At 41.3% G+C, this 26,209-nt stretch overlaps 1 protein-coding gene across 2 annotated transcripts; it reads right to left on the minus strand.

Annotated features, from left to right (window-relative positions):
* Positions 1 to 3,160: 3,160 nt before the first annotated feature.
* Positions 3,161 to 25,901, minus strand: LOC103278030 (uncharacterized). Of its 2 annotated transcripts, XM_008105628.3 has the most exons (6): positions 25,266 to 25,893; positions 17,500 to 17,674; positions 17,274 to 17,387; positions 10,253 to 10,846; positions 6,076 to 6,147; positions 3,161 to 3,781 (listed from the first exon to the last, which is right to left on the minus strand). In XM_008105628.3, exons 2-6 carry the CDS (start codon positions 17,531 to 17,533, stop codon positions 3,375 to 3,377), a joined length of 1,221 nt encoding a protein of 406 aa, XP_008103835.1. In that variant the 5' UTR covers positions 17,534 to 17,674; positions 25,266 to 25,893; the 3' UTR covers positions 3,161 to 3,374. The 2 variants fall into 2 exon arrangements, with proteins under 2 accessions (XP_008103835.1, XP_062825619.1); XM_062969549.1 differs by lacking the exon at positions 6,076 to 6,147 and having other exon boundaries at positions 25,266 to 25,901.
* Positions 25,902 to 26,209: the final 308 nt, after the last annotated feature.

A 26,209-nucleotide genomic window follows, 5' to 3' on the forward strand; every position in this document is an offset into this window, starting at 1 on the left:
TGGGGTATAAATGGGGTTAATAAATAAATAATAAATAAATAAATCTCCACCTCCTTAAAATCAATTAGTGGTAGATGAAGGATGGATTACAAAAATCAGACTGATAACCAATTGGGAATAGACCTGCAGTAGAGACATGGTCAACAAAAGCTACTTTAGTTATTCTAAACTAATTCAAGTTTCTGTGGCTAGATGGGCTGCCTCCAGGAATGATAAAGGAACTTGCAGATGTAATTTCAGAGCCACTGTCCATAATCTTTGATAGAATAATTCTAAGAGGACTGAAGAAGTCGAAGCAGACTGGAGGACGATGAACGTTGCCCCCATCTTTAAAAAGAGGATCTGGCAACTGTAACCTGTTGGTTCGATGACTATAATATAAATGTTCCAGTCTAGATCATTAAACAGTTAGTCTGTGCCCATTTGGAAAGGAAAGCTAGTAACTAAGAGCCATCAGGTGTTTCTCAAAAACAGGTTGTGTCAAACTAATCCCACATTCCTGTGTTCCTGAATAGCAGATCATTAAGTGGAAAGAAAGGGGCTGCTTTAGGCAGCAAATCTGGTCTGTCATAAAAGGACAGAAACTTGTTGTTTCTCACTTTCTCTGCCTGAGGCATTAAAAGGAGCAGCATGTGAGGTTTCTGAAACATTAACCCTCCCTAGCACAATTCGTGAAAGCGATGACCCCACATGCATTTTTCCCTAGTTGATTCATAGTGCTTTGTAGAAAGATTGAAGGTAGAAGCAGACAGACAGTAAGAATGTAATGGTCGATCTCAAGATTTTCAGTAAAGCATTACATATTTACTTCCAATTTCTACTGCTGTAATCATTTCCCACCTCTCAACTAGGTTGCTGATATGGAATAAAAAAAGCAGATGTGTGTGACCAGGAATGGATTTAGATGTTAAAGGACTATAAGATTAATTCTACTACTGGAAATGAATTATTGCTCTGAAATGCCCTGTTCTTTAATTCTAAACTTGATAGGAGGAGATTTCATTTTGTACACAGTTCTACTTTGTTGGATCTCAGGATTCTCGGGGGAGAAAAGCCCAAAACCAATCTCATAAATTTGCCATATGTTGCTATATTAAGTCTTGCCATGCCTGATCTAGATCTCATAAGCTCTTCTCATAACTCCCCTGTCAAAATGAGGACTCTCATAAAGATCCTTTCCCTGCTGTGCTACCTGCTATGCACACAGTTTGGGAAAGCTATCTCAAGTGGTACCACATGCGCTGGTCACCTCAAGGTTGGACTTCTGCAATGCACTTTACATTGGGCTACCTCTGGATCAAGTTCAAAAACTCCAGTTCATTTAAAACACAGCAGCCAGAGTAGTTATAGGAACATCTAGGAGTGATCATATTACACCTATACTAAAACCACTCCACTGGTTGCCAATTAGTTTCTGGGCAAAGAACAAAGTGTTGGTCACTATCTTTAAAGCCCTACATGGTTTGGGTCCAGGTTACTTCAAGATCACCTTCTTCCATACAATTTGCTCTTTACTCCATCCAGCCAGAACCTGACTAGTGACTGTCACACAGAGGACTTTTTCATCAGCTGCCCCAAGACCATGGAATAACCTGCTGGAAGTGATCTGACAGCCAACGGAGCTGTTAAAATTTAAAACACAAAAGATTTCTCTCTTCCAGCACATCTACCCTGTCAAATTATTAATTTTAAATTTTATTACTATTTGTTCTATGTATTTTACTAGAGTCAACCCCCAAATTATGAACAAGGTAAGTTCTATAAGTTTGTTCATAAGTTAATTTGTAAGTCAGAACAGGTACATTTTTTAATGTGTAACTCCAGCCACATATATTTGAATAGCATAGGGAAGGGTCAACACCCCTGTGGCATTTGTTTTGTTCCCTGTGCCCGTTTAGATTTTACCTCGCTTTCTGTCCCTGTGACAGTTGGATTTTTAAAAAATTTACCTGTTATAAAAACAAGGATTGATGATAAAACTGCAGTTGAGACACCCTTCCCCCATGAGAACTCTTAAAGGAGTGAATTCCCCCTTCTGAGGGGTAGATTTCTACCACTTCCTGTTGTCTCACCCCTGTTCTTAACTATGAGCTGTTTGTAAGTCAGATGTTTGTAACTTGGGAACTGCCTGTATATTTATTTTAATTGTATTTTATCTGTGTGTTTTGACTATGTTGTACTTTTCCTCGAGCCATGCAGAAAGGTGAGGAACAAATAACGTTGTTGCTGCTGCTGCTATTATGATTATTATTTAATACACAACAAGATTAGTACACAGGAAACAAGATCACTATGCTGACTTTTGTATTGGATCACATGTTGGACACTTCCCAAGTGTCTAGGACTGTGATGTATTGGCGAATAATTCATTCAGATCCAAGTATGGTGGCCTTTTGCAGCAGACAGATGGTAATTTTGTCAGCACCGATTTTTTTTCAAGTCCTGGCCAAGGTCTTTAGGCATTGCACCCAGTGTGCCGATCACCACTGAGACCAGCTTTACTAGCTTCTGCCAGAGTCTTTGCAGTTCAATCTTTAAATCATATCGTGTAAGCTTTTCTAGTTGCTGCTCGTGAATCCTGCTATCATCTGGGATTGCAACCTGGGATGTAGAGGTGCTTGTGAACAGATCAAAGCTGTGGAAAGAGAACATCCAACTAAGGTGGTTTCTCAGAGTTGCAATTGAAAATAATAATTATTATTTTGCAATTAATAATAATAATAATTTTATTATTATTATTTTGGATGCAACTCTGAGAAACCACCTCAGCTGGCTGTTCTCTTTCCGCAGTTTTGATCTGTCCACAAGGACCCACACAGCCCAGGTTATCACCAAGGTACAAGGCTCAGTGGTCCAGTTACAGCATCTCAGCGGCTGGTACTGAATTGAGTCAAGAGACCTATATTCTTAAGAGACTTTTTTACCAGGACTGGAGAACTGCGTTGCCCTCCATATACTGCTGGACTGCAATTCCAACAGTCTTAGCCAGCACAGCCAATAGTCAGGGATGATGAAATGCAATACAGCAACGTCTACGCCACAGACCCACTTGTATATTGAGTATTAAAATGGTTATAAATACACCTCGTGGTTTCCCTCTCCGTCATCACCTTGGATCCATGTAGATGAAAGGTGGAACATAAATAAAACGTAACCATCATGTTTTTAAAAAGCACGTTGTGTTCCTATTTAATTTTTTTGTTCTTTTTATACAATTGGCAAATAAATCAATTCACTGTAAAAAGGGGTGGGAACAAAAAATCCCTGAAAGATAAAGCCACAACCCTCTTACAAAGGTACCCTCCCCCAAGTCCTGCATGCTACCAAGTCACGGGAAAGCCTGTTGTCTTAAAGCTGGGCCGACAACTCCGGAGTCATCGGCTGAGCTTGGCCTTGGCTGCATGCCGCCTGGCGATGCCCAAGCGCAGGGTCGAAGGTTCTGCCGGATGGTTCGGCTGCGCGAGGCGTGGGATCCGGGCCTCAGTCTGCTTTCGTACCAGTGACTCCAGGAGTTCTGTCTGGCGGTTCATGAGTGCAATGATCTGTTCTGTGTCCATGCGATCCCGCTCGCGGTCCTCCAGATCCGCCTTGGCATATTCTCCGAGAGCTGTCAGGATCCGGTCAGTGGCCATTTCGACCCGCCTATCAGCCGCCTGAGTAATCTCCAGGGCCATGTCTTGCCTGTTTCTCCTCTTCCGCTTCCGGATGTTGTCCAGGCGCTCAGCGGCAAAAGACCTTGCAGGGGCAGGTATGGGGCTAGGGGAGGGAGATACAGCCCCATCTGAGGAAAAAAGCAAGACCAAAAACAAGACTTAGGCTACCACCATCATAGAATAATAGGCAGTAGAGTTAGAGAGAATCCCACAAGCCAGGCCTCTTCACCCTATGGCCCTTGAAGTGTTTTGGATTTCAGCTCCCAGAATTCCTGACCCTTGAACAAGCTGGATAGGGCTTCTGAGAGTTGGAGGCCCAAACACTTGGAGGGCTGCAAATTGAAGAGGCCTACCATAGGCCATCTAGCCAAACCCCCATCCAAGCTGGAATTTGCATGTTCAGAAGAGTAGCCACTGACTGAAGGAGTCTGAGAACTGCAGTTCAAAAAGTTTTTTCCAGCTTTGCACACATATAAATCCTCAAGTTGCACTTACAACAGAAAAGAAAAAATAGGTGTCCTAACTTATTTCATTTTAAGAATCAAATTACAAACTCAAGAGCTCAGAAAAAGTCACATTTTGGAACTACAACTCCTAGAACCCTCTAGCCCAGATCTCATTAAGCTTTTTCAACTCGAAACCCCTTTTTAACCCAGAAATGTTTATGCGACCACCAGTATATAAAGTATGGAAGGGGGAAGGGGGAGAGAGAGAAGGGAAAGCAGAGGGAGCCAAGCAAACCATTTCAGAATAATAATAACAACTACTACTACTACTACTACTACTACTTTATTTCTAGACCACCCTCTCTCCCCAGAGGGACTCAGGGCGGTTTACAGATCCAAAACAAAAAGGCAGACATTCAGTGCCTCAAATGAATATAAACACATCAAAATAATACAAGATTTTAAATGTTTTATTGTGTCAGGAGCAACTTGGGAAATTGCACGTCGCTTCTGGTGTGAGAGAATGGGCCGTCTGCAAGGACATTGCCCAGGGGACGCCCAGATATTTTGATGTTTTACCATCCTTGTGGGAGGTTTCTCTCGTGTCCCTACATGGGGAGCTAGAGCTAACAGAGGGAGCTCATCCTCGAACCGCTGACCTGTTGGTTATCAGTCCTGCCAGCACAAGGGTTTAACCCATTGTGCCACCAGGGGCTCCATAATACAAGTTAATGCACAGTAACAACAGTAAACTTACAACAAAAAAATAAGCACTGAGATGAAAATAATCCAAAACAATCCAATAAAACATAGTCAACTAAAACATGAGTAAAACATTACAACATATACCCTAAAAGTAATTAAGATACAATTACATTAAAATGGCTTTAAAATGGCTAACACCAGTGTTCATTTAAGATGTAACGTAGCAGCCATAAAATACAAGTGGGTTAGCCAGTATACCAATCATAGACTTAGATAAGACTACAAAGCAGGAACAACCAATCTAAGCACTCCTGACAGATAGCAATCAAGCCTGTTTAAAAACCTCCAAAAAGGACACTCCATCATACTTTAAGGAAGGACAAACAGCCCTCACCACCAGAAATGTTTAAATGGAATATCTTTTCTTCAGTTTTGAATCAATTGCTCCTGTCCTAGCCTTTGGAGTAGCTGACCCCCCTCCTCAATGTGACATCCTTTCAAATATTTAAATATGGTTATCATGCCGTCTCTTCGCCTTCTCTTCTCCAAAATGAATGTACTCAGCCCCTAAGCCGCTCCGCATAGGTCCTATGTTCATTTTGGTCACCCTCCTTTGCACATGTTCCAGCTTGTCAATATCCTTCTTGAATTGTGGTAAATTGTTATCTTCCCATATGAGCCTGCCTGAGTTCAGAGACATTTCAGGAAAGACCTTCTCTCAGTCCCATCACACTTACAAACATGTTACGTGAGGACACACAAGAAAGGTTCTCTTCAGCGGCTGCTCCCAGGCAACAGAACTCCCTTCCATTTGAGGCTAGCACACCTCCCAATCAAATCTCTTTTGGCTCAAACGCAAAGACCTTTTAATTCAGACAAGTCTTTGGAGCAGAATGTGTTGTATTCTCTTCCCCATCTTCCAATGTTGCGTTTTTAAATTACTTTGAACTCTTTTCATTTAGTTCTTGGTTAGAATATGAAAACTTATTTGTGCTATTGTTCTTCAGCAATGTCACTAATTGATTTTCAGCTGTATTCTATTCCATTTCCTGCTGTAGGCTGAGTTAGGTCTTGTGCTAGGTGCGGGAGGGGAATAAATAAAGCATAGATATTTTATAAGCAAAATTTAGGGACTAAATCTAATGCTTGGCTGAATGTCAGACCTACAGTAAAGGAATGCCTGCAGGCTATCAACTCAAGCACCACAGAAATACAATTTACTTGAATGCACAACTGCAATTACTCCAAATGTAAAGGTGATGTGTTCTTACCTGGTGTTGAGGCAGAGCTGCTTGGTTTATCACAGGGAACAGAAGGCAGTAGGAGAATCGGGCTGTGGACTTCTGTCATTTGAGGGGGGAAAAGACACAAATTCTTTAATACTGGGAAGGCATTTGGTATTTATTCAAAGCAGGAAACAAAACTCTAAAGCAGGGATTCTGCTTTAGAGTTCAGAAGTCCTGAATATTGATCATATTGGCTGGGACTTTTGGGAGATGTAGTCTAAAACTTCTGAAGAACCAAAGGTTGAGAGCAACTGCGCTAAATTAGATACAAGTAATCCGACGAATGAACATGGAATGAAGTATGATAATGGGGCCAATAGGCACATAGGCAGAATAAGAATGAAATTGAGTGAAAAATATCTCCAATATTGCAATTCCAGACAAATGAATGCAGTCCTTGTGTAATGAAGAAGTGACAGAGGCCAAAAACTGGATCCAGTTTGCCCGTCCTGGGATACACACCCTATCTTACTCGCTTGTATTAGGGTGGAGAATCTATGGCTCTCCAGATGTTGCTGGGCAATAATCCCCATTTCCAGGCCCAATGACTGAGGATAGTAGTGTATGTAGTTTATCAGATGGTAGTCCAATGCTTTTCATCGCTGGAAAGTCTTTGGCCTTCCAGCTGTCATCAGCTACAAGTTGAGCATCCCTTATACAGAAATCAAATAGTCAAAAACCCAAAATCGTCCACATGACTGGCTGAGATAGTTACACCTTTGCTTTCCAGCAGTTCAGTGTACACAAACTGTCATGTGCACATTAAAAAATTGCATAAAATATTGTATAAAATTACCTTCAGGCTTTGTGCATAAAGTGTATATGAAACATGTTACCCTCCCGTTTAGACTAGATATTGTCAGGTATTCCAAAATTAAAAGCGTTTTGCAATATAAATGTCTCTGCTACTCCCAAAGTTCCTTATCACTGTTGAGGTTTACAAAAAATATACTTATGAAATAATAAAATTGCAAAAAATACCCAAGGAGCCAAAAGGAGAGCCATATGTCAACGTTTGTCAAAGGCTTTCATGGCCAAAATCACTGGGTTGCTGTGAGTTTTCCAGACTGTATGGCCATGCTCCAGAGGCAATCTCTCCTGACGTTTTGCCCACATCTATGTCAGGCATCCTCAGATATTGTGAGGTATATTGGAAACTAGGTCAGTGAGGTTTCTATGGAAAGTCCAGGGTGGGAGAAAAAACTCTTGTCTGCCTGAGGCAAATGTGAATGTTGCAATTAGTTACCTTGATTAGCACTGAAAAGCCCTGCAGCTTCAAAGCCTGGCTGATTTCTGCCTGTGGGAATCCTTTGTTGGGAGTTGTTAGCTGACCCTGACTGTTTCCTATCTGAAATTCCCCTGTTTTCAGAGTATTGTTCTTTATTTACTGTCCTGATTTTAGAGTTTTTAAATGATGGTAGCCAGATTTTGTTCCTTTTCATGGTTTTCTCCTTTCTGTTGAAATTGTCCAAATGCTTGTGGATTTCAATGGCTTCTCTGTGTAGCCTGACATGGTGGTTGTTAGAGTGGTCCAGCATTTCTGTGTTCTCAAATAATATTCTGTGTCCAGGTTGGTTCATCAAGTTCTCTGCTATGGCTGAATTCTCTAGTTGAGTGAGTCTGCAGTACCTTTCATGTTCCTCGATTCATGTTAAAACTCTAAAATCGGGACAGTAAATAAAGAAGAACACTCTGAAAATAGGGGAATTCCAGTTTTGAAACAATCAGGGCCCGCTAACACCTCCCAACAAAGGATTCCACAGGCAGGAAGCAGCCAGGCTTTGAAACTGCAAGGCTTTCCAATGCTAATCAAGGTGATTAATTGCAACATTCACACTTGCCTCCAACAGATAAGAGTTCTTTCTCCTACCCTGAACCTTCCACAGATATATAAAACTCACTGACCTAGTTTTAATATACCTCACAATCTCTGACGATGACTACTATAGATGTGGGTTAAACGTCAGGAGAGCATGCGTCTGGAACATGACTACACAGCCCGAAAAACTCATAGCAACCCATATGTTTATTACACTAGTATTTTTTCCAATCTGTGGCAAACAGTTTTTGGACCTGTTAATCTACAACAACCCTTGTAAAGGAGGTTAAGCTCAGGAGGGAGTGAGCCATCCCCCGTGAGCCCCATGGCTATGTGTGTATTTGAGCCCAGGACTATTCTAATCTATGAGATGGAGGGAGCAGACTCTGGGCTAAAAAGATGAATTGTTTTTACAAGATTCCTGAGACTTACCCAGAGTAACATGGGTCGCTTTGTTGAAGAATGGCAATTAAAATCAAGGTCATCTAATACAAATCCAACACTTCAACCTCTGCATCACACTAAATTCTCCAGGTTCCCATAGTACTGGATGTTTCAAAAACATGTGCCACATTTGAAATAACTTTCTCTCTGTAACCATGAACCACCCAGGAATGAAATTCTTACCACTTGAAAGGGTTTCAAAGGATTATTGGTAGATGCTTCCCCCAGGGCATAAGCAGCCTCTGGCCTGAGTCATTTGCAAGATGGAGACCCCACAACATCAGACATTTTGTGTTCTGCAGTTTAACAAAACTGAATCTGTAATTGCAGTGCAGCATGTGTTTCAACGGCATTTTAGCATTGATCCACCAATGCCAAAGAGCATTCGTCATAAGTGCCAACAATTTGAGGAAACAGGCTGTTTATGTAAGGGGAAGAAGAGCACAAGGCAACCACACACAAAATACCTTTTTTTGTGACGACCACACACAAAATGCCATCTTGCAAATTATTGAGCCTAGGAGCTGTTTGTGCATTGGGAGAGAGGGCATCTAGAAGTAATCCTTTGAAAAAGTTTCATTCACGGGCAGTTCATGATTGTAGAGACATAGCAATTTCAAATCAGGTTCATATTTTTTAAACATTCTGTATGTCAAAAAATATAACTTTTGCTGTTAAGCAAAGGAACACCTTATATCCATGCAATAATAATACTAGCCCTACCACCTGGCATCTCCAGGTGGGAAAAGGAAAAACTCCTGACTTAAAACTGTGGAGGACCACCACTGCTAATCTGTGCCAACATAGAAACCAAGTCCTATGAGGAACGGTTTAGAGTGCTGTGTGTGTTTAGCTTGGAGAAGAGACAGTTGAGACGCAACAAGATAGTAATGTTTAAGTATTTGAAAAGATGTCACATTGAGGAGGGGGCAAGTTTGTTTTACTCTAGAGACTAGGGCATAGAACAACAGATTCCAACTGCAGGAAAAGACATTCCTTTCACAGAATCCTAGAGTTCAGGGGAACCCTGGTTAAGAAACACTGCTTAAATCACTATACCATATAGGCTGAGACTGGTAAATTTATTTTTTTGGACTACAACTCCCACCGAGTTGTTGATTGCCATGCTGGCTGGGGGAATTCTCAGAACTGCAATCCAAAATGTAACATTTTCAAGTTTTGCTCCCTCAGTCACTCCTCCTGACATGAGAGACAGAACGTACTGTATTTCCTCAAATATAATGTGCACTTCAATTCAAATATAATGAGCACCTCAATTCTGAAGGTACACATTGCAAAAAATTGATTCGCTCTCAAACACAATGCACCCAGCTGCACAAGCATAACACGTTAGGAAGGTAGGATGAATGAAGCCATTCCCTCCAGGCCTTTTCATGCAGGTGGGTTTATGTGTGGGAATCTAACGTGCCCTCAAATCAAATGCTTACTTCAATTTTGGCAATGTAATTTAGCTAAAAAAGGGTGAGCATCAGACTCCAGTAAATATGGTACTTTGTAGAGAAGCCAAGAGATTAATACAAAAAAGGCCAGACATAATTGAAACCACTTTAATTGTCCATGCTACAGAATCCTGAGATTTGTAGTTTGACAAGATATGTAGAATTCAGTTACGGAGCTCTACTCCACTTCCTGAACTACTGTACAGAAGCTCTCCAGGAGAGAATTATTCTCAGTACTTCTGCAAACTACAAATCTCAGGATTCCATAGTCTGAAGCTATGGCAATTAAAACAGGGTCAAAATACTATGACTATATAGTGGGGATGCATACACTGAACCAATCTTGGCAGGAAAACCCTGTGATAGAGTTGCCATACGTTGGAAATGACATGAAGGCACACAATAACAGCTCCATGGAGCATTAAAATATACCGCTCACCCATGGGCAGTGTGACTGGCATTTCATCAGGGGCTTCTTCCTTGATACACCGCACAGGATACCCATCTCCCATACCAGAGGTCTCGCCTGGCGAGTCCATCCCCAGGACCACCACCTCCTGGTCGCCTGGACTGCCTTTCTTAGTCCCCTCTCCCACGGCCACTACTTCTTCCTCTGTGGAACACTGAGACGTGGAGTCTGCCATAGACGCCCGGTGCTGACTTAAGCCGGCCAGTTTCTCCGGAGGCGAGATGTCAGTGTCATTTTCCAGCAAGTGGTCGAGCCGATCGTAGAAAAGCCATGCCAGGTGCCCCTTCCCTGGAGAGTTGTTGGCCTTCGCTATCCGATAGTCTCGCCTTAACGTTTTGATTTTCGACCGACACTCCAGCGCTGAGCGCTTGTGGCCTTTCTTAGCCATCTTGGTGGCAACGGCCTGAAAGGTTTCGAGGTTTCGGTGGCTCCTCAGGAGCTCCTGCTGGATCTCCCGCTCCCGCCAGATGACCAGGAGATCAATGACCTCGGGATAGGTCCATGTGGTGCCCCGGTACTGTCGGTAGGGGGCTATGGTGGCCTCTGGAGTTTCAGTGGCTGCAGCTGGGGAGGGGGAGAGGAGAAAAAGTGAAAGCCCAATTGTAAAAATAACCACTTACCAGTGCTAAGTGAGAATAGGACATAGCCTGGAAATGTGACTATTTTTTAGACTGCAGATCTAAGAACCTGCAGCCAGCTGAAAGCTGTGACACAGGTATCCACCCTGGTATCTTAAAGTAGGTTGGTCAATCTTTGTCTCATACCTAGAATCATAGAGTTGGAAGAGACTACAAGCGCCATTCAGTCCAACCCCATCATGCAGGAATAAATCAAAGCACCCCTGATAGTTGACCATGCAGCCTCTGCTTAAAAACCTCCATCTCTCAATCTGCATCTAGGAAGATTTCCCAGAATTCATCATCAGAGCACTTTAACTACCAGAAAATTCCTGCAGGAGCATAGGTTTGCAGATTTATAATCACCAACCAGATATGATTATTTACAGATTTAAAATATTCTCTTTATTTCTCCTTTCCCCCATCCTCCTGAAGTTAACCACTGAGACATGCTGGAGGACCAAGTTATTTTTTTTTACCTGAGAGAACACCTCTAGCTTCCAGAGGATGTTGACCATAAAATCATGCTGAACACCTAGGAATTCCTAGAAAGATATCCTCTCAAATAAAAACATAGCAATTGTTTTATTCAGTTTTTCACTTTGACAGGGGTCCTGTACCCCTAACCAAGGAATATGGAGAGCTGACTGCAATGCTTATTTCCCTTGAAAAAATATAACAGGTTTAGGTAGGTACTTATATAAATAGTCTACACACGTTTCAAATAGATGTTTCAAAGTACTGCAATACTTATAATGAATTCAAACCTCCTCCTATTTCAATTCAGCTATTACCTAGTAGAGTTCCCCAAACAACATATTACATATAAATCTGTATAGCTATAATTTGAATTCTAGAGGGCATTTCTAACTCAGTTTATGCTCCAGCATCTGTCAGGATTTCATTGAATCAATGTATCAAGAAACAAATACTAGTCATTACTCCAGGTGTTTTCTCCTAGTTTTCACATCATGCAGCAGATAAGAGGTTGGATGCTGCTGACTTTATAACAAACCGGCAACTTTCTCTTGGGCCTTTCTGTTTTCATAGCCCTGCCACCTTTTATTTATCTTATCTTAGCCAATCAAGTTACTGTACTTAAACTGGGCCAAGAATTAGAGGTTAATTAACTCTTGAATTGGCTTTCTGCCTGGATTTCTACAAATCGCAACTCCTCTATATTTTTATAACTGTTTTGTCTGTCCAAATTGCCTCATTATCTTTTGTTGCCTACTTTACTGGCAGACTTTTAGCCTGAACTTTAAAAATCTTTTACTGTCCCCTTATTATTTGAGAACACAGAAATGCTGGACCACTCTAACAACCACCATGCCAGACTACATAGAGAGGTCATTGAAATCCACAAGCATGTGGACAATTTCAACAGAAAGGAAGGAGGAAACTATGAAAATGAACAAAATCTGGCTACCAGTATTAAAAAAGAGGAGGAAACCAGCATTATCAATATTTAAAAAACTCTAAAATCAGGACAGTAAATAAAGAACACTCAAAAGAAAGGGGAATTCCAGACAGGAAAGAATCAGGACCAGCTGACATCTCCCAACAAAGGATTCCCCCAGGCAGTAAACAGCCAGATTGTGAAGCCTAAAGGCACCTCAATGCTAATCAAAGTGACTGATTGCAACATTCACACTTGCCGCAAACAGAACAAGTTATTTCTTCCACCCTGGACCTTCCACAGATATATAAACCCCACTTGACTAGTTTCCAACATAGCCCACAACCTCTGAGGATGCCTGCCTGCCATAGATGCAGGTGAAACGTCAGGAAAGAATGCTTCTGGAACATAGCCATACAGCCTGGAAAACTCACAGCAACTCACTGTTCTCTTATTGTTATCATGTACTTTTGAATTGACCCTGATTTATGGTAAGTTATAAGAGAAATTTCACTGCAAGACTTATTTAAAGGGTTGCCACTGCTTTCCTCTGAATACAGCTCACAGATCATTGTATTCTTGGTGCTCTTCTTGGTAAGTAGTAACCAGATCTGACCCTGCTGAGCTTTGAACAACAGATGGAATATAGTGCCTTCAAGGTATTTTGGCTATTTTATCCAGACACATATCTATCAGACTTAAGCTTCTTTAAAACCTTAACTCTTTGACAATGCAATGACTTAGCCTAACATTCAAAATTATCACAGCATAACTAGGCCATGCTGGCCCTCCTAAAATGTCAGACTTCTGAAAACACTATCAATAGGATTTTCTTGACAAGATTAATTCAGTTTCTTTCTGTAAGGATAAGAGAGTGTGACCTTGGGGTCACTCACTGGTTTCCACAGCAAAGCAATTATTTGGCTTCCAGTAAAGTATTGGGAAGCTGTACCATCTCTTTTCCAGAAAGTACACAATATTGAAATCAACCTTGACACAACCACCAAGTAAACCAAGAGCAATGTAGGACTGGCTTTTTCCTCCCAGCCAGAGCAGCCAGTTCCAGTTGCCTGTCATCCAGGATTATAGCATTATTTAAGCCTCATGCCCCAGAATTAGATGTTTTCATCCCAGAGTAATCAGATTCCACACAGAACTAGACCTATACGGTAAGTATTCAATTGTCTACACTGTTGTAAACCATGTCCCCAAATTTCAGCCAATTGGCACATCTGATTTCCTCCATACTCCACAAACCATAACCAATAAAGCCCCCTAAAATGTCCAAAATCTATTATTACCAATTATAAGTCTCTGCCATTATAACATATTGGTTTAAAAAAGCCCCTGCCATTTTGCAACAAATGATGATGGATATATGAAACACCTTTGGTTATCACTAACTGCCTTCATGCCGGGGAAACTAGAATTGTTTCATCTGGAGACCACTGAAAATCACTGGAGTCAAAAAATATTTCACAATACAAGATGTGCGCTTTTTATTTCATTTTAGTTTCTGGCTCTAGGTGTTTCAGGGGTTTTATGCTTTATTTTCCATACAGAGACACTCCTTTAGAAGTAAAGCAGCTTCATATCTTCACAATATATTGGGGGTTTCTGTGAGGGTCAGAAGATACCACACAAGGCATGCTCAGAGGTTGTTGAGGTCTGTTGGGAGACTAGGCAAGTGAGGTTTATATATCTGTGGAAAGTCCAGGGTGGAAGAAAGAACTCTTGTCTGTTGGAGGCCAGTGAGAATGTTGAAATTAATCACCTTGATTAGCATTGAAAAAGCTTGTAATTTCAAAGCCTGGCTGCTTCCTGCCTGTGGAATCCTTTGTTGGGAGGTGTTAGCTGGACCTGATTGTTTCCTGTCTGGAATTCTAGTTTTCTGAGTGTTGTACTGTTCTGATTTTAGAATGATTTAATACTGGTAGCCAGATTTTGTTCATTTTAATGATTTCCTCCTTTTTGTTGACAAGAGTTCTTTCTCCCACCATGGACCTTCCACAGATATATAAACCTCACTTGCCTAGTCTCCAACAAACTTCAACAACCTCTGAGGATGCCTGCCATAGATGTGAGTGAAACGTCAGGAGAGAATGCTTCTGGAACATGGCCATACAGCCCAGAAAACTCACAGCAGCCCAATAACAAATGCTTGTCAGTTGCTGTTTTTCTTTCTTACCTTTCCAGTTTGCAAGCCAATTTAAACAGAAAGGAAGATAGAAATCTTGCCAGTAGGCGCATCATTAATAAAATAATTGCCTCTGGGTAATCAGACACGGAAGCTTTTAAACACACTTGCTTTTTCTTGTGAAGTGCAAGTTGTCTATAGCTTCTTTCACACTGCACAGTCATAGAATCATGGTGTTGGAAGGGACATCCAATCCAACCCTTGCCAACGCAGGAAAACAATGAAATCACCCCTGACAGATGGCCAGCCTGCCTATGCTTAAAATTTCCAAAGAAGGAGACTTCATGAAGCTCTGAGGCAGCATATTGCACTGTCAAACAGCTCTTACCAATCAGGAAGTTCTTCCTGATGTTCAGGTGGAATCTATTTTCCTGCAGTTTGAATCTACTGCTCCGTGTCCTAGTCTCAAGAGGAGCTTGCTCACTCCTCAATGTCACATCCTTTCAGATATTTAAACATAGCTATCATGTCCCCTCTAAGCCTTCTTTTTTCCAAGCTTATCTTGAGCCACAAGGAGAGGCAGGTAAGAAATAAAATAAAACCTCCCTTGCCTAGTTTCTAATATACCTCACAACCTCTGAGGATACCTGCAAAACATCAGGAGAGAATGCTTCTGGAACATACAGCATGGAAAACCCAATACAATTATTGTTGTTGTTGTTATTAAACATACTAAGCTCCCTCAGTTATGGTACAGTAGAGTCTCACTTAACCAACACTCACTTATCCAACGTTCTGGATTATCCAACACATTTTTGTAGTCAATGTTTTCAATACATCGTGATATTTTGGTGCTAAATTTGTAAATACAGTAATTACTACATAGCATTACTGTGTATTGAACTACTTTTTCTGTCAAATTTGTTGTATAGCATGATATTTTGGTGTTTAATTCGTAAAATCAGAATCTAATTTGATGTGTAATAGGCTTTTCCTTAATCCCTCTTTATTATCCAACATATTCGCTTATCCAACATTCTGCCGGCCCGTTTATGTTGGATAAGTGAGACTCTACTGTATTATGACCCCATTTTAACAGTCGTAGTTGTGTCCTATGGAACCCTGGAATGTATAGTTTGGTGAAGCAATTAGGATCTCTAGCAGAGAAGTTTAAATATCTAATAAAGCTACAAATGCCAGAATTCCACAGGATAGCACCATGGAAGGTAAGGTGGCATCAAAGTGCTGCAGCTGTGTGGTGTGAATAGTACAAGGGAGGCATACCATGGGGGATAGGCTAGTATGTATTGTTTTTACTGATATCGAGATCAAATATCTAGAAAATCATTTAATTTCAGACTAATGGAAGAGGCACAGGCTGTTGCTGATGAACAACTAATAAAAAACTAAATCAAAACCAAACTCAAGTATTAAACATGGTGTTATACATTTAAAAGGAGAATGTGTTGCTGCTGTTTGTCTTCAAGTTGTTTCTGACTAATGGCAACTCTATCACAGTGTTTTGGGGAGTTTCCTAACAATATATGTTCAGAGGTCGTTTGCCATTGCCTTTCCTTGAGGTTGAGAGAATATGACTCGCCCAAGTTCACCCAATGAGTTTCCATAGCCAAGTGAGGATTTGAACCTGATCTCCTAGCAAAAATATCTGGAGATGTACAGATACTGATCCCTGTTCATTCATTCAATGTATATCTTGCCTTTTTCCAGCAGAGGACCCACCCTTTGGAACAACAAGGAAGACACCAGCAACAGTTAGTGAAAACCTTGCTGTTCAGTCATACCTGTGATCAACATCAAAGACCTCCAACCAAGTGTTCAAAAACATTGGCTGTGCTTAGATGTCAATGGTTCTGTGTAACAGTCAGCTATTATCTTTCTTCCCACTATCTAAAATCCTACTAATCTTTCCCTTTCAAACCAGCTACTCTAGAAGAGGAATGTTATTTTTTTTTAAAAAAAAAATAAATAGAAGACTGAGGAAAAGAATATTTTAGCATTGACTTATTAGAATGGCAGCTTTTCTACTGCAAGCCTTTGCTTCTGACTTCTACTTTTGCATCTTGGTGTGTGCTGTGTGTATTGATATCTCTCTGCTTGTGTGTCAGGAAAGATGTGTGCTTGGAGATTTTCCCCTCTCTTTTGAACCCTAGAGAGATCAAGTTTAGAGTAACTAGGACCCAATTCTTTACTATTAAGAAATGTAGTTATTATTTTTGTAAATAAACTTTTTGTAATTGTAAAGATTGGAACTTTGCCTCCTAAGCTCTAAATTCTTTACAGCCACGTGGCACTTCAAGCTCTGCTTGCTGTGAGCTGAATGCTCAACCATAAGTATCCTGCTGATTGTATTTTGGATGCTCTGCTCTATTTTTACGAGTTTTCCCTATCACAAAATCCTAATAGAAATCACCTGTCGTTGAACTGTGGCAGAATGGTGCTCTGAGACCACCCCTGAATTTCCAATGGCTTGAGCATGTTATGTTTATTCATCCTAAAATTAATTTTCCAAATTCTAATCTCAAATCCTGGATTATTAGCTACAAAATGTTCAGCATTCATTCATTACTGGACACATGTACAGAGTGTATTTTCCTGCTCAGTAAACACAACCTGCTACTATTATTATTGCTGTTGTTGTTGTAATTTATACCCTGCTTTTTCTCTCTAAAAAATAAACTCAAAACGGCTTGCAGTAAAACCAATACAATACAATTGAAAACCTAAAAATGCAAAACTATTAAAATAGAACTATTAACAGTATTGAAAATAATTAAAACCCTCTCCACCTATTCCTTTGAAGTTTAATTGTCTCCTTACCTGACTTGCTTCCGGGTAAGATTTGCCGCTCTTTAGCAGCTTGTTCATTTGCGTTCCATCGCTCTTCCTCTGGCTCAATTTTGCAGATGAGCTCTGGTTCCTCAACACCCAACCCTGTGAAGAAGTGGAGAAAAGACAGACAAGACCACGCTTGTTAAAAAGAGATGGTTCATCACTGGTTTGTCCTAGGCCTGAAAACATTATTAGGGGTAAGCAGTGTTCTTACCCAGCAAGGCCACTGCTGAATAATTATTCTGCATGATGACACCCTGGCACAGGTTTCTTTGATTCAGGCCCAGAAAGGCTCCCAGGTGAAGTCCACCGCTACCTTCTCAAGAACCAGCACCATCCAGAACAACACGGCAGGCTTGGATTTTCCTGCCACAGCCTTGTCCTAAGAACTGTAACACATGAAAGGAAGGGGAAACAAAGGAAAACAGTGATTCACTGGGGAGCACATGATACTGTGGCATTATTGAACCTAATTAGATATGATGCCCATAATCAGTGTGTAAATGTGACACCACTGGGAACTTTAATGTGAAGAGAAGGCTGGAGAAACTCTGACCTTCTTGAATAAATAGTGGTATCAATTTTTGGGCAGCTTCCCTAGTTGTAAGGGATGAAGGAGATCATGGTCCAACAATGCTCCCACTTTTCTATCCACCAACTCTGCCACAGAGGAAAACAGGAGGAAAGATCCCAAAGGCAAGGAGTATAACTAAAAGTTGGAAACAGCAAAAGAAAGCAGTTATCTGTTAAATATTTAGAAGATACGTCCTGACCATAACAACCATTTGACAGGGGAACCAGTGCCCAGCAGGCAGTGGCTTCTCTTCTACCAGACGAATTTAAGCAGGACAGTCATTTGTCAAGGACTATCCTACAGGAATTTTGCTGAAGCTGCCTGAAACTGATCATTGCGTACTTGGAAATCAGAAATTGGGAAAGCTATTTTTTTGACAATTTCCAGAATCCTACAGTCAGCTGTAATCTGGCCAAAAGTTTTTTTTTCCAAGTTCTACTGAGAATGATGTTCACTACACTTGGAGTTCCAAAGGAGAAAACATGACACAATATAAGTAGAATTGATATCACTAATGATAGTTTTAACCCACAAAGACAGCATTCATGGCTACATTAAACTTTGTAATTTTAGGCTAGTCAGACTCTGCAATCTCACCTGCCTCACTTGACTGTTATGAAGATGAGGCATGTGAGTTTGCCAGTCTGACAAGCCTAAAATTACAAAGGATCATGTCAGAGGGTGCATCTATACTTTAGAATTAATGCAGTTTGGTACCACCTTAACTGCCATGATTGAATCATATGGAATCACGAGAGCTGTAGTTTTACTAGGTCTATCTGTCAAAAAGGACTGGGGCCTCATTAATCTACCACACGTCCACAATTGCATAGCATTGACCAGTGGAAGTTCGGTGGTGTCAAACTGCATTAAATCTATAGTGTAGATGCACCCCATATGGAAATCCAACATGAGTCTCTCCAGCCTGAAAGGGATAGTCTAACCCGGGTTACTCCAATCTAAGGTTTTCAGTTGGACTACAAACCCTGTCACCTCCAAAGCACTGGGGACAATAGGAGCCAACAGATCTGGAGTGTGCCTGGTTTAGAGAGAAGGAGGCTTAATCTCCTTTCCACACAAACTCTAATGAACCGCCAATCTAATTTCCTACTCGGGGTGACGAAACTGCTTGCCAGCTAGCCAGCTGCTCACAACACAATCCAGACTGGCTGAGCAAAGGGAGAAATGGTTAAGCCTTAAACCTCTTTAAGCACCACAGCACTTGCTTAATGTCAAGACTCCAAGCATTTCAGCGTGTTTTTCTTTTTCTGGTACTGCTCTTAAGTGTTACAAAAACCTGCAAAGCTGGTTTGTCATGAAGCTGGAGGAAAGACAGGGAGGGCTCTACCATAGCATATCTGGCTTTTTGATAATATCGTTGTCTATAATTAGTTCCTGTTTCCAGTATAAAGATGGCTTGAATCACAACACCATATCAATTGGATTCCTCAGGTTCAAGAATCAACAAGAGGTACTCAAAAGGACTGTCCTGAGAAAGCAAAGATTCAGAACACAAAATACATCCGGATGCATCTGGAGAATAAAGATGTAATAGTACAGCACAGCCTATCTAGCCACAGGGCTTCATGGATCTGCAAAACCATGGATAGTAGTGAGCCTACTGAAACACAAGAACTTCTGGCCCTAGAATACCATATGTGACCTGAAAAAATGCCTACAGAGGATATAGTTTGTTGGATGTCGAAAGAAATGTTTTAATTGATAGGCTTTAACTGTAATTGTTTATTTTTTGGTGTGGATGGCATCAAATTGCTGCCTGTTGTGAGGCTGCCTTGAGTCCCCCTTGGGATTGAGAAAGACAGGATATAAATGTAGTAAATACATAAATAATAAATAATCTGTGGAGACCAGTCCCACAAATATGAGGGTCTATTGTAACAACACAGTTTCTGATCCCTTCTAAAATTGTGTTCCCAAAAGGTTTGTTCCCAAAAAGTACCAAATCCACAAAAATTGGGAAAAAAGAGTTCTAGGTGGCAGCAGATTGTTGACTAAGAATAAAACACTATGTACCGATCAAAACCATCAAAATTTATCAAATCGCTTTTAATATGAGGATTGGAAATTGCATTTTATAGGGAAAAATGAGTATCCTCTACATGTTTTTTTTTCAGTTCCTGTAAAAAATGTTCAATCAGATTTAGTGCCAGGTTGCTGTGAGTTTTCTGGGCTGTATGGCCATGTTCCAGAAGCATTCTCTCTTGACGTTCCGCCCACATTTATGGCAAGTATCCTCAGAGTTTGTGAGGTATCCACAAAAATTGGGGGGAAATGAGTTCTAGGTGGCAGCAAATTGTTGACTAAGAGTAAAACATTATCTCCCTCACAATCTCTGAGATGCCTGCCATAGATGTGGGTGAAACGTCAGGAGAAAATGTTTCTGGAACATGGCCATACAGGCCGGAAAACTCACAGCAACCCAGTGATTCTGACCATGAAAGCCTTCGACAACAGATTTGGTATCTCTTGGAAACAAGTTGCACAAATGAAGGTGCAGCCAAGCCCTTAACCTTTATTTTGTAAAATAAAAAACAGAGCTGAAGGCATAACAAATAATAATAATAATAATGGAATTTAGTGGTGGTTGGTGGTTTTGTTCCAAACATCTGAAGGTAGCACAGCATTTCTGTTATAATCTCCGATCAAACAAGCCTGAAGGATTTTGCTCCTTTGGAAACCTGGGAAACCTGTTTGATCAGGCTGAACCGTAGACCAAATCAAACAAATGTGTTCACCTATACATCTTGGGGGGAGCTGGTTCTATCATACTGCCTTTAACTCTCTTGAAACGAGAAAAAATAAAATAAATAAAAATAATGAAAAATGCAAATAAAATAAGGAATAAGTGACTTTCTCTAGCCAAACACACACAAATAGGAACACATAATATATGGAGAAGAGAGTGGAGGTTGGAACTGAGATTTACAGTGTAGAATTAAATGCAAAATTGGTGCCATTTTAACTACTATGGCTCAGTGAAAGCTAAAGACTTTGTAAACTACAATTCCCATTATTCCATAGCATTGAACCATGGCATTTAAAGTGATTTCGATCTGTGTTAATTTTGCAGAACCATTTGCTCCCATATCTTGGCAAAAGTTCCACTGAACTCAGAGAAGCTTGCTTCAGAGTAAACTCAGATGGGACTGAACTGTAAAAGAAGACCTTCAGTCACGGACAAATAGAGGTGCAGACGTTCATTTTTCATAACAGAATATGAAGGAAGGGGAAACAGATTGCACCAATAATCCCACTCACCAACAATCAAATTCTGCTTGCCCTTTCTCCCAAAAGAAAGAGCATATGAGTTCAGACAACCCATCTGGACAGATTTAATCCGGAATTAAGTAGGAGCAGCTTGGCTACAGACTCCATGCAGGCTGTCCAAGAGAGCAATTCCCACTGAATTCAATGCTGTTTTCTTTTGATGAGACGCCCCTAGGATGACACTGTATATTAAGGGTGCATCAACACTGCAGAATTCATGCAGTTTGATACCACTGTAACTTCAATGAGACAATGCTTTGAAATCATGGGAATCATAGCTTTACAAGGTATTTAGCCATCACTGCCAAAGGGAGCTGGTGCATCAACAAACCACAGCTCCCAGGAATCTACAGCATTAAGCCACGGCAGATAAAATGGCATCAAATTGCATTAACCTCCACTGTAGATGCTGATGCACCCTAGTCTGGTTTAAGCACCCCTTACACAGACTCCCACTACCCGAAAGACACCAAAATCATCCATTTGGGTGGCTGAGATAGTGGGTGTAGAATTAATGCAGTTAGATTCTGCTTTAATTGCCATGGTCCAGTGCTATAGAATCCTGGGAGTTGTAGTTTGTTAAAACACTAGAGCCCTTTGACACTGGTGGCTAAAGGCCTCGAAAAACTATAGTTCCCATGATTCCTCAGCATTGAGACGTGGCAGCTCAAGCGATGCCAAACTGCATTAACTACAGCATAAATGCAGCCTTTGATTGAGTTCATCCATGTAGAACTGGGCCTTTCTCTTTTCCTATAGCCTTCTATATTACCAAGCATTAAATCTAAGGTACAGATGCACCCAGTGAAACCACTGCTGTCAGACGGTTTAACACATGCAAACTTTTATTTCATGCACAAAATTATTTTAAAGTTTGTGTATAAAACTACCTTCCAGATATTAATATAAGGTGTATTTGCAACATAAAGCTAATGTCATGTTTACACTTGAACCCCATCTCCAAGATTTCTCACTGCGTAAATACAACAGCCTCTCAGGTCAGTTCTGCACTGCTATAAAATGCAGTTTGAACTGCACTGAACTGCATTATATGGTTCTGCACTCACCATATAATGCAGTTTGAACTGCATTGAACTGCAGTACATGACTCTACACTGACCATAAAATGCAGTCGAAACTGCATTATATGGCAGTGTAGAAGTAGCCTCAGTTATCCGAAACTCAAACAACCGGTATTCTCAAGAAACTGGCAAAAAAACTGAAGAAATAACACTTTGAATAAAATTATAATGAAATCAGTTTTTCACAGAAGTATTCCATTAAGTTTGTCTTTATAGTATTTGCTTTTAATTCCTGGATTTCAGTATTAATATCAAGTCAATACAGAGTTTACGGTGTGGTATATTATCAGGTATAGGCCTATTTGTGATAGCAACTCTCAAGCAACCAGAAACCACATTTATCCAGCATCTATGAATCCCAATAGGTGCTGGCTAAGTGAGACTCTACTGTATATGTAAATTCTGGTTTCATGCATTTTAGACAAGAGATAAGTAAAGGTAAATGTTTCCCCTGACGTTAAGTCCAGTCATGTCTGACTCTGGGGGTTGGTGCTCATCTCCATTCCTAAGCCGAAGAGCCAGCGTTGTCTATAGACACCTCCAAGGTCATGTGGCCGGCATGACTGCATGGAGCGCCGTTACCTTCCCACCAGAGTGGTACCTATTGATCTACTCACATTGGCAAGTTTTTGAATTGCTAGGTTGGCAGAAGCTGGAACTAACAGCAGGCGCTCACTCCGCTCCCGGGATTTGAACCTGAGACCTTTCGGTCTGCAAGTTCAGCAGCACAGTGCTTTAACACACTTCGCCACTGGGGCTCTTAGACAAGAGATACTCAACCTTTATTAACAGTTCAGGAGCCGAATCCACATAGCTCGTTGCCAATTCTATTAGTGTATGTAAGTGTACCATTGTTTTCAGATGGTTTGCCATATGCAAACTTTGTTTCATGCACAGAATTGTTTAAAATATTGTATAACGTTTCCTTCAGGGTATGAGCATATAAAGTGTATCTGAAAAATAAATACATTTCATATTTTGGCTTGAGTCTCATCTGCAAAATACATATGGAGATACTGGTCTTCCATAACTCAAGGGGGGGGGGGGGGGGCACAAATCCAAAATACTTCTGGCACCAAGCATTTCAGAGAAGGGATGCTCAACCTGTATTTTAAAACACATAAAGGAAAGGAGAGATAGGAAGATAAGGCCCCTTCACACAGCTGAATAAAATTCCACATTATCTGCTTTGAACTGGGATATATGGCAGTGTGGACTCAGATATTCCACTTCAAAGCAGATACTGCCTTGATATTCTGGGTTATATGGCTAGATAGATAGACAGATAAATAGAGAGAGGGGGAGAGAAAGACAGAGAGATAGGAAAATAGAGAGAGAAAGAGAAAGGTGGGAAGATAGGAAGATAGAGAGGGAGAGAGATAGGAAAATAGATAGGAAGAAAGAGAGATGGGAAGATAGGAAGACAGGAAGCGAGACAGATAAGAAGATAGAGAGAGAGGAAGACAGGAAGAGAGGGACAGATAAGAAGATAGAGAGGTGGGAAATAGAGAGAGAAAGGAAAATAGGAAGAGAGAGATGGGAAGATACATACGAAGATACAAAGAGAGAGAGAGATAAGAAGATAGGAAAATAGGAAGAAGAGAGAGATGGGAAGATAGAGAGAGATAGGAAAATAGAAAGAGAGATAGGAAAATAAAGAGAGATGGGAAGAAAGAAAGACAGATAGATAGGAAGACACACACTGAGATAGGAAAATAGCTAGATAGATAACTAGATAGGTAGAATAAGAGATGGGATAATAGATAGGAAGATAGAGATAAAGAGAGAAACAGAAAAATTGATAGATAGGAAGAGAGAGACATTGAGATGAGAAGATAGGAAAATAGAGGGGAAGGGTTTCCACACAGCCATATAATCCAGAATATCAAAGCAGAATAACTCACAACATTTGCTCTGAACTGGAATATCTGAGTCCACACTGCCATATATCCCAGTTCAAAGCAAATAATGTGGGATTTTATTCAGCTGTGTGGATGGGGCCTTAGATTAGAAGATAGGTAGGTAGGTAGATAGGGAGATAGGAAGAGAGAGAGAGAGAGAGATTAGAAGAGAGAGAGGGGGGGGGGGGAGATAGGAAGATTAGGGCCTTTCCACACAGCCCTATATCCCAGAATATCAAAGCAGAAAATCCCACATTATCTGAATGTGGACTCAGAAACCCCAGTTCAAAGCAGATACTGTGGGATTTTCTGCCTTGATATTCTGGGATATAGGGCTGTGTGGAAGGGCCCAGAGAGAGACAGCCATACTGTATCCCAAAATATCAAGGCAGAAAATCCCACAATATCTGCTTTGAACTGGGTTATCTGGGTCCACGCTACCACATATTCCAGTTCAAAGCAGATAATGTGGGATTTTATTCAGCTGTGTGGAAAGGGCCTCAGATAATGTGGGATTTTCTGCTTTGATATTCTGGGCTATAGGGCTGTGTGGAAGGACCCAGAGAGAGACAGGAAAAGAGAGAGAGAAGGGGGGGGGGGGAGATGGAAAGATAGAGACACAGAGATGGAAAGATGAGAGAGAAATAGAGAGAGAGAATATATATTTGCACTACATAGGGCCCTTCCATACAGCCACATAACCCAGCATATTAAAGCAGAATAATCCACAATATCTGCTTTGAACTGAGTTATCTGGGTCCACACTGCCATCTATCCCAGTTCAAAGCAGATAATGTGGGATTTTATTCAGCTGTGTGGAAAGGGCCAAAGGCTCCTTTCTCCATGGTTCAAAATATATCTGGACCAAACTCAAAACTAATAATGCAGGAACCGAATCCACATTAAATGTATCTGGACCAAACTCAAACTAATAATGCAGGAACCGAATCCACATTAAATGTATCTGGACCAAACTCCAACTAATAATGCAGGAACCAAATCCACATTAAATGTATCTGGACCAAACTCCAACTAACAATGCAGGAACCGAATACACATTCCTGTGAGCTCTTCCTTCCCAAACAGAATCCACATTGGCCATTGAAATAAACAAAAGGCAAAACTTCCAGCTCACCTTTTGACTCTCCTACTTTGGTTGGAAGCAGATGCTGATCCTTCTCCTGCCTTGTATCCTTGGGTTCCTTTTTCTTGCTTCTGGGTCTCTTTTTGTATGTGTGTGTGTGTGGACTGAAAAAAACCCTTTCGGGGTGAAATTTGGAGTCACCCCAAGAAAAAATAAAAATAAAAAGTCGATAATTTCGATATCCGACCTGGGTAAACACGTGAAAAGCAGAAGAAAGACACGCGTTGGCGCATCCAGACGTTCGAATCAAGTCTCTCAGGGCTGCAGCGTTTCCTGAGGACTGAGATATAGATATATAGGTCTGAGAGGTGTATCTACTATCTTCCTCCCTCAGAGTCTTCTCTGCTTTTGTGATGAATCTTGTGGGGACGATTCGCGATCCGGGTCTTCCTCCAACGGTCCTCAGCGAAGAAAAGGCCCGTTGGCTGCAGTTGGAGAAATGGCGGCGGCCTAGTCGAAGAGGCCGAAAGCGGCTCGGAAGAGAGGCAAAGCCCGTCGTCCACACGGCGCACACGGGCCCACGCAGACGCAGAAGGCGGCCAGGGAGAAAGGCCTCCTCGCAGACACAATGCGGGAGGGGAGGGAGGGGGGCTCGGGCTCCCCCCGCGAGGGCCTCTGGGGGATGTAGTCCTCCGAACAGGCCTCCTCCCATTCGGCACAGCGCGCGGGCGGCCGCCGCGGAACTACCGTTCCCAGAATTCCTCGGGAGGAATAAAGCCCGGACCAGCTCAACTAGTTTTGGAACCGGTTCTGTGTGTGCAGTGCGGATGTCAAAGCCGCGCCGAGAAAGACAACGCCTTGACGTGGAACCTGTGGGAGAGGGGGATGCAATGGAAATGGATCTGGGTATTTCAGTATAAACATGTAGGATGGATGGAGAGAGAGAGAGAGATGGACAAATGACAGACAGATGGATAGATAGACAAATGACAGCG

Source organism: Anolis carolinensis, chromosome 2 (genome assembly GCF_035594765.1).
Source record: "Anolis carolinensis isolate JA03-04 chromosome 2, rAnoCar3.1.pri, whole genome shotgun sequence".
Taxonomy (NCBI): Eukaryota; Metazoa; Chordata; class Lepidosauria; order Squamata; family Dactyloidae; genus Anolis; species Anolis carolinensis.

Excerpts from the sequence above, each read along its gene's own strand:
- LOC103278030 (XM_008105628.3), bottom strand. The coding sequence starts at position 17,533 with ATGCAGAATAATTATTCAGCAGTGGCCTTGCTGG. Across the intron at positions 17,388-17,499 it reads TTCAGCAGTGGCCTTGCTGG|GGTTGGGTGTTGAGGAACCA; the intron begins GTAAGAACACTG and ends ACTTCTTCACAG. Across the intron at positions 10,847-17,273 it reads CTTACCCGGAAGCAAGTCAG|CTGCAGCCACTGAAACTCCA; the intron begins GTAAGGAGACAA and ends CCCCCTCCCCAG.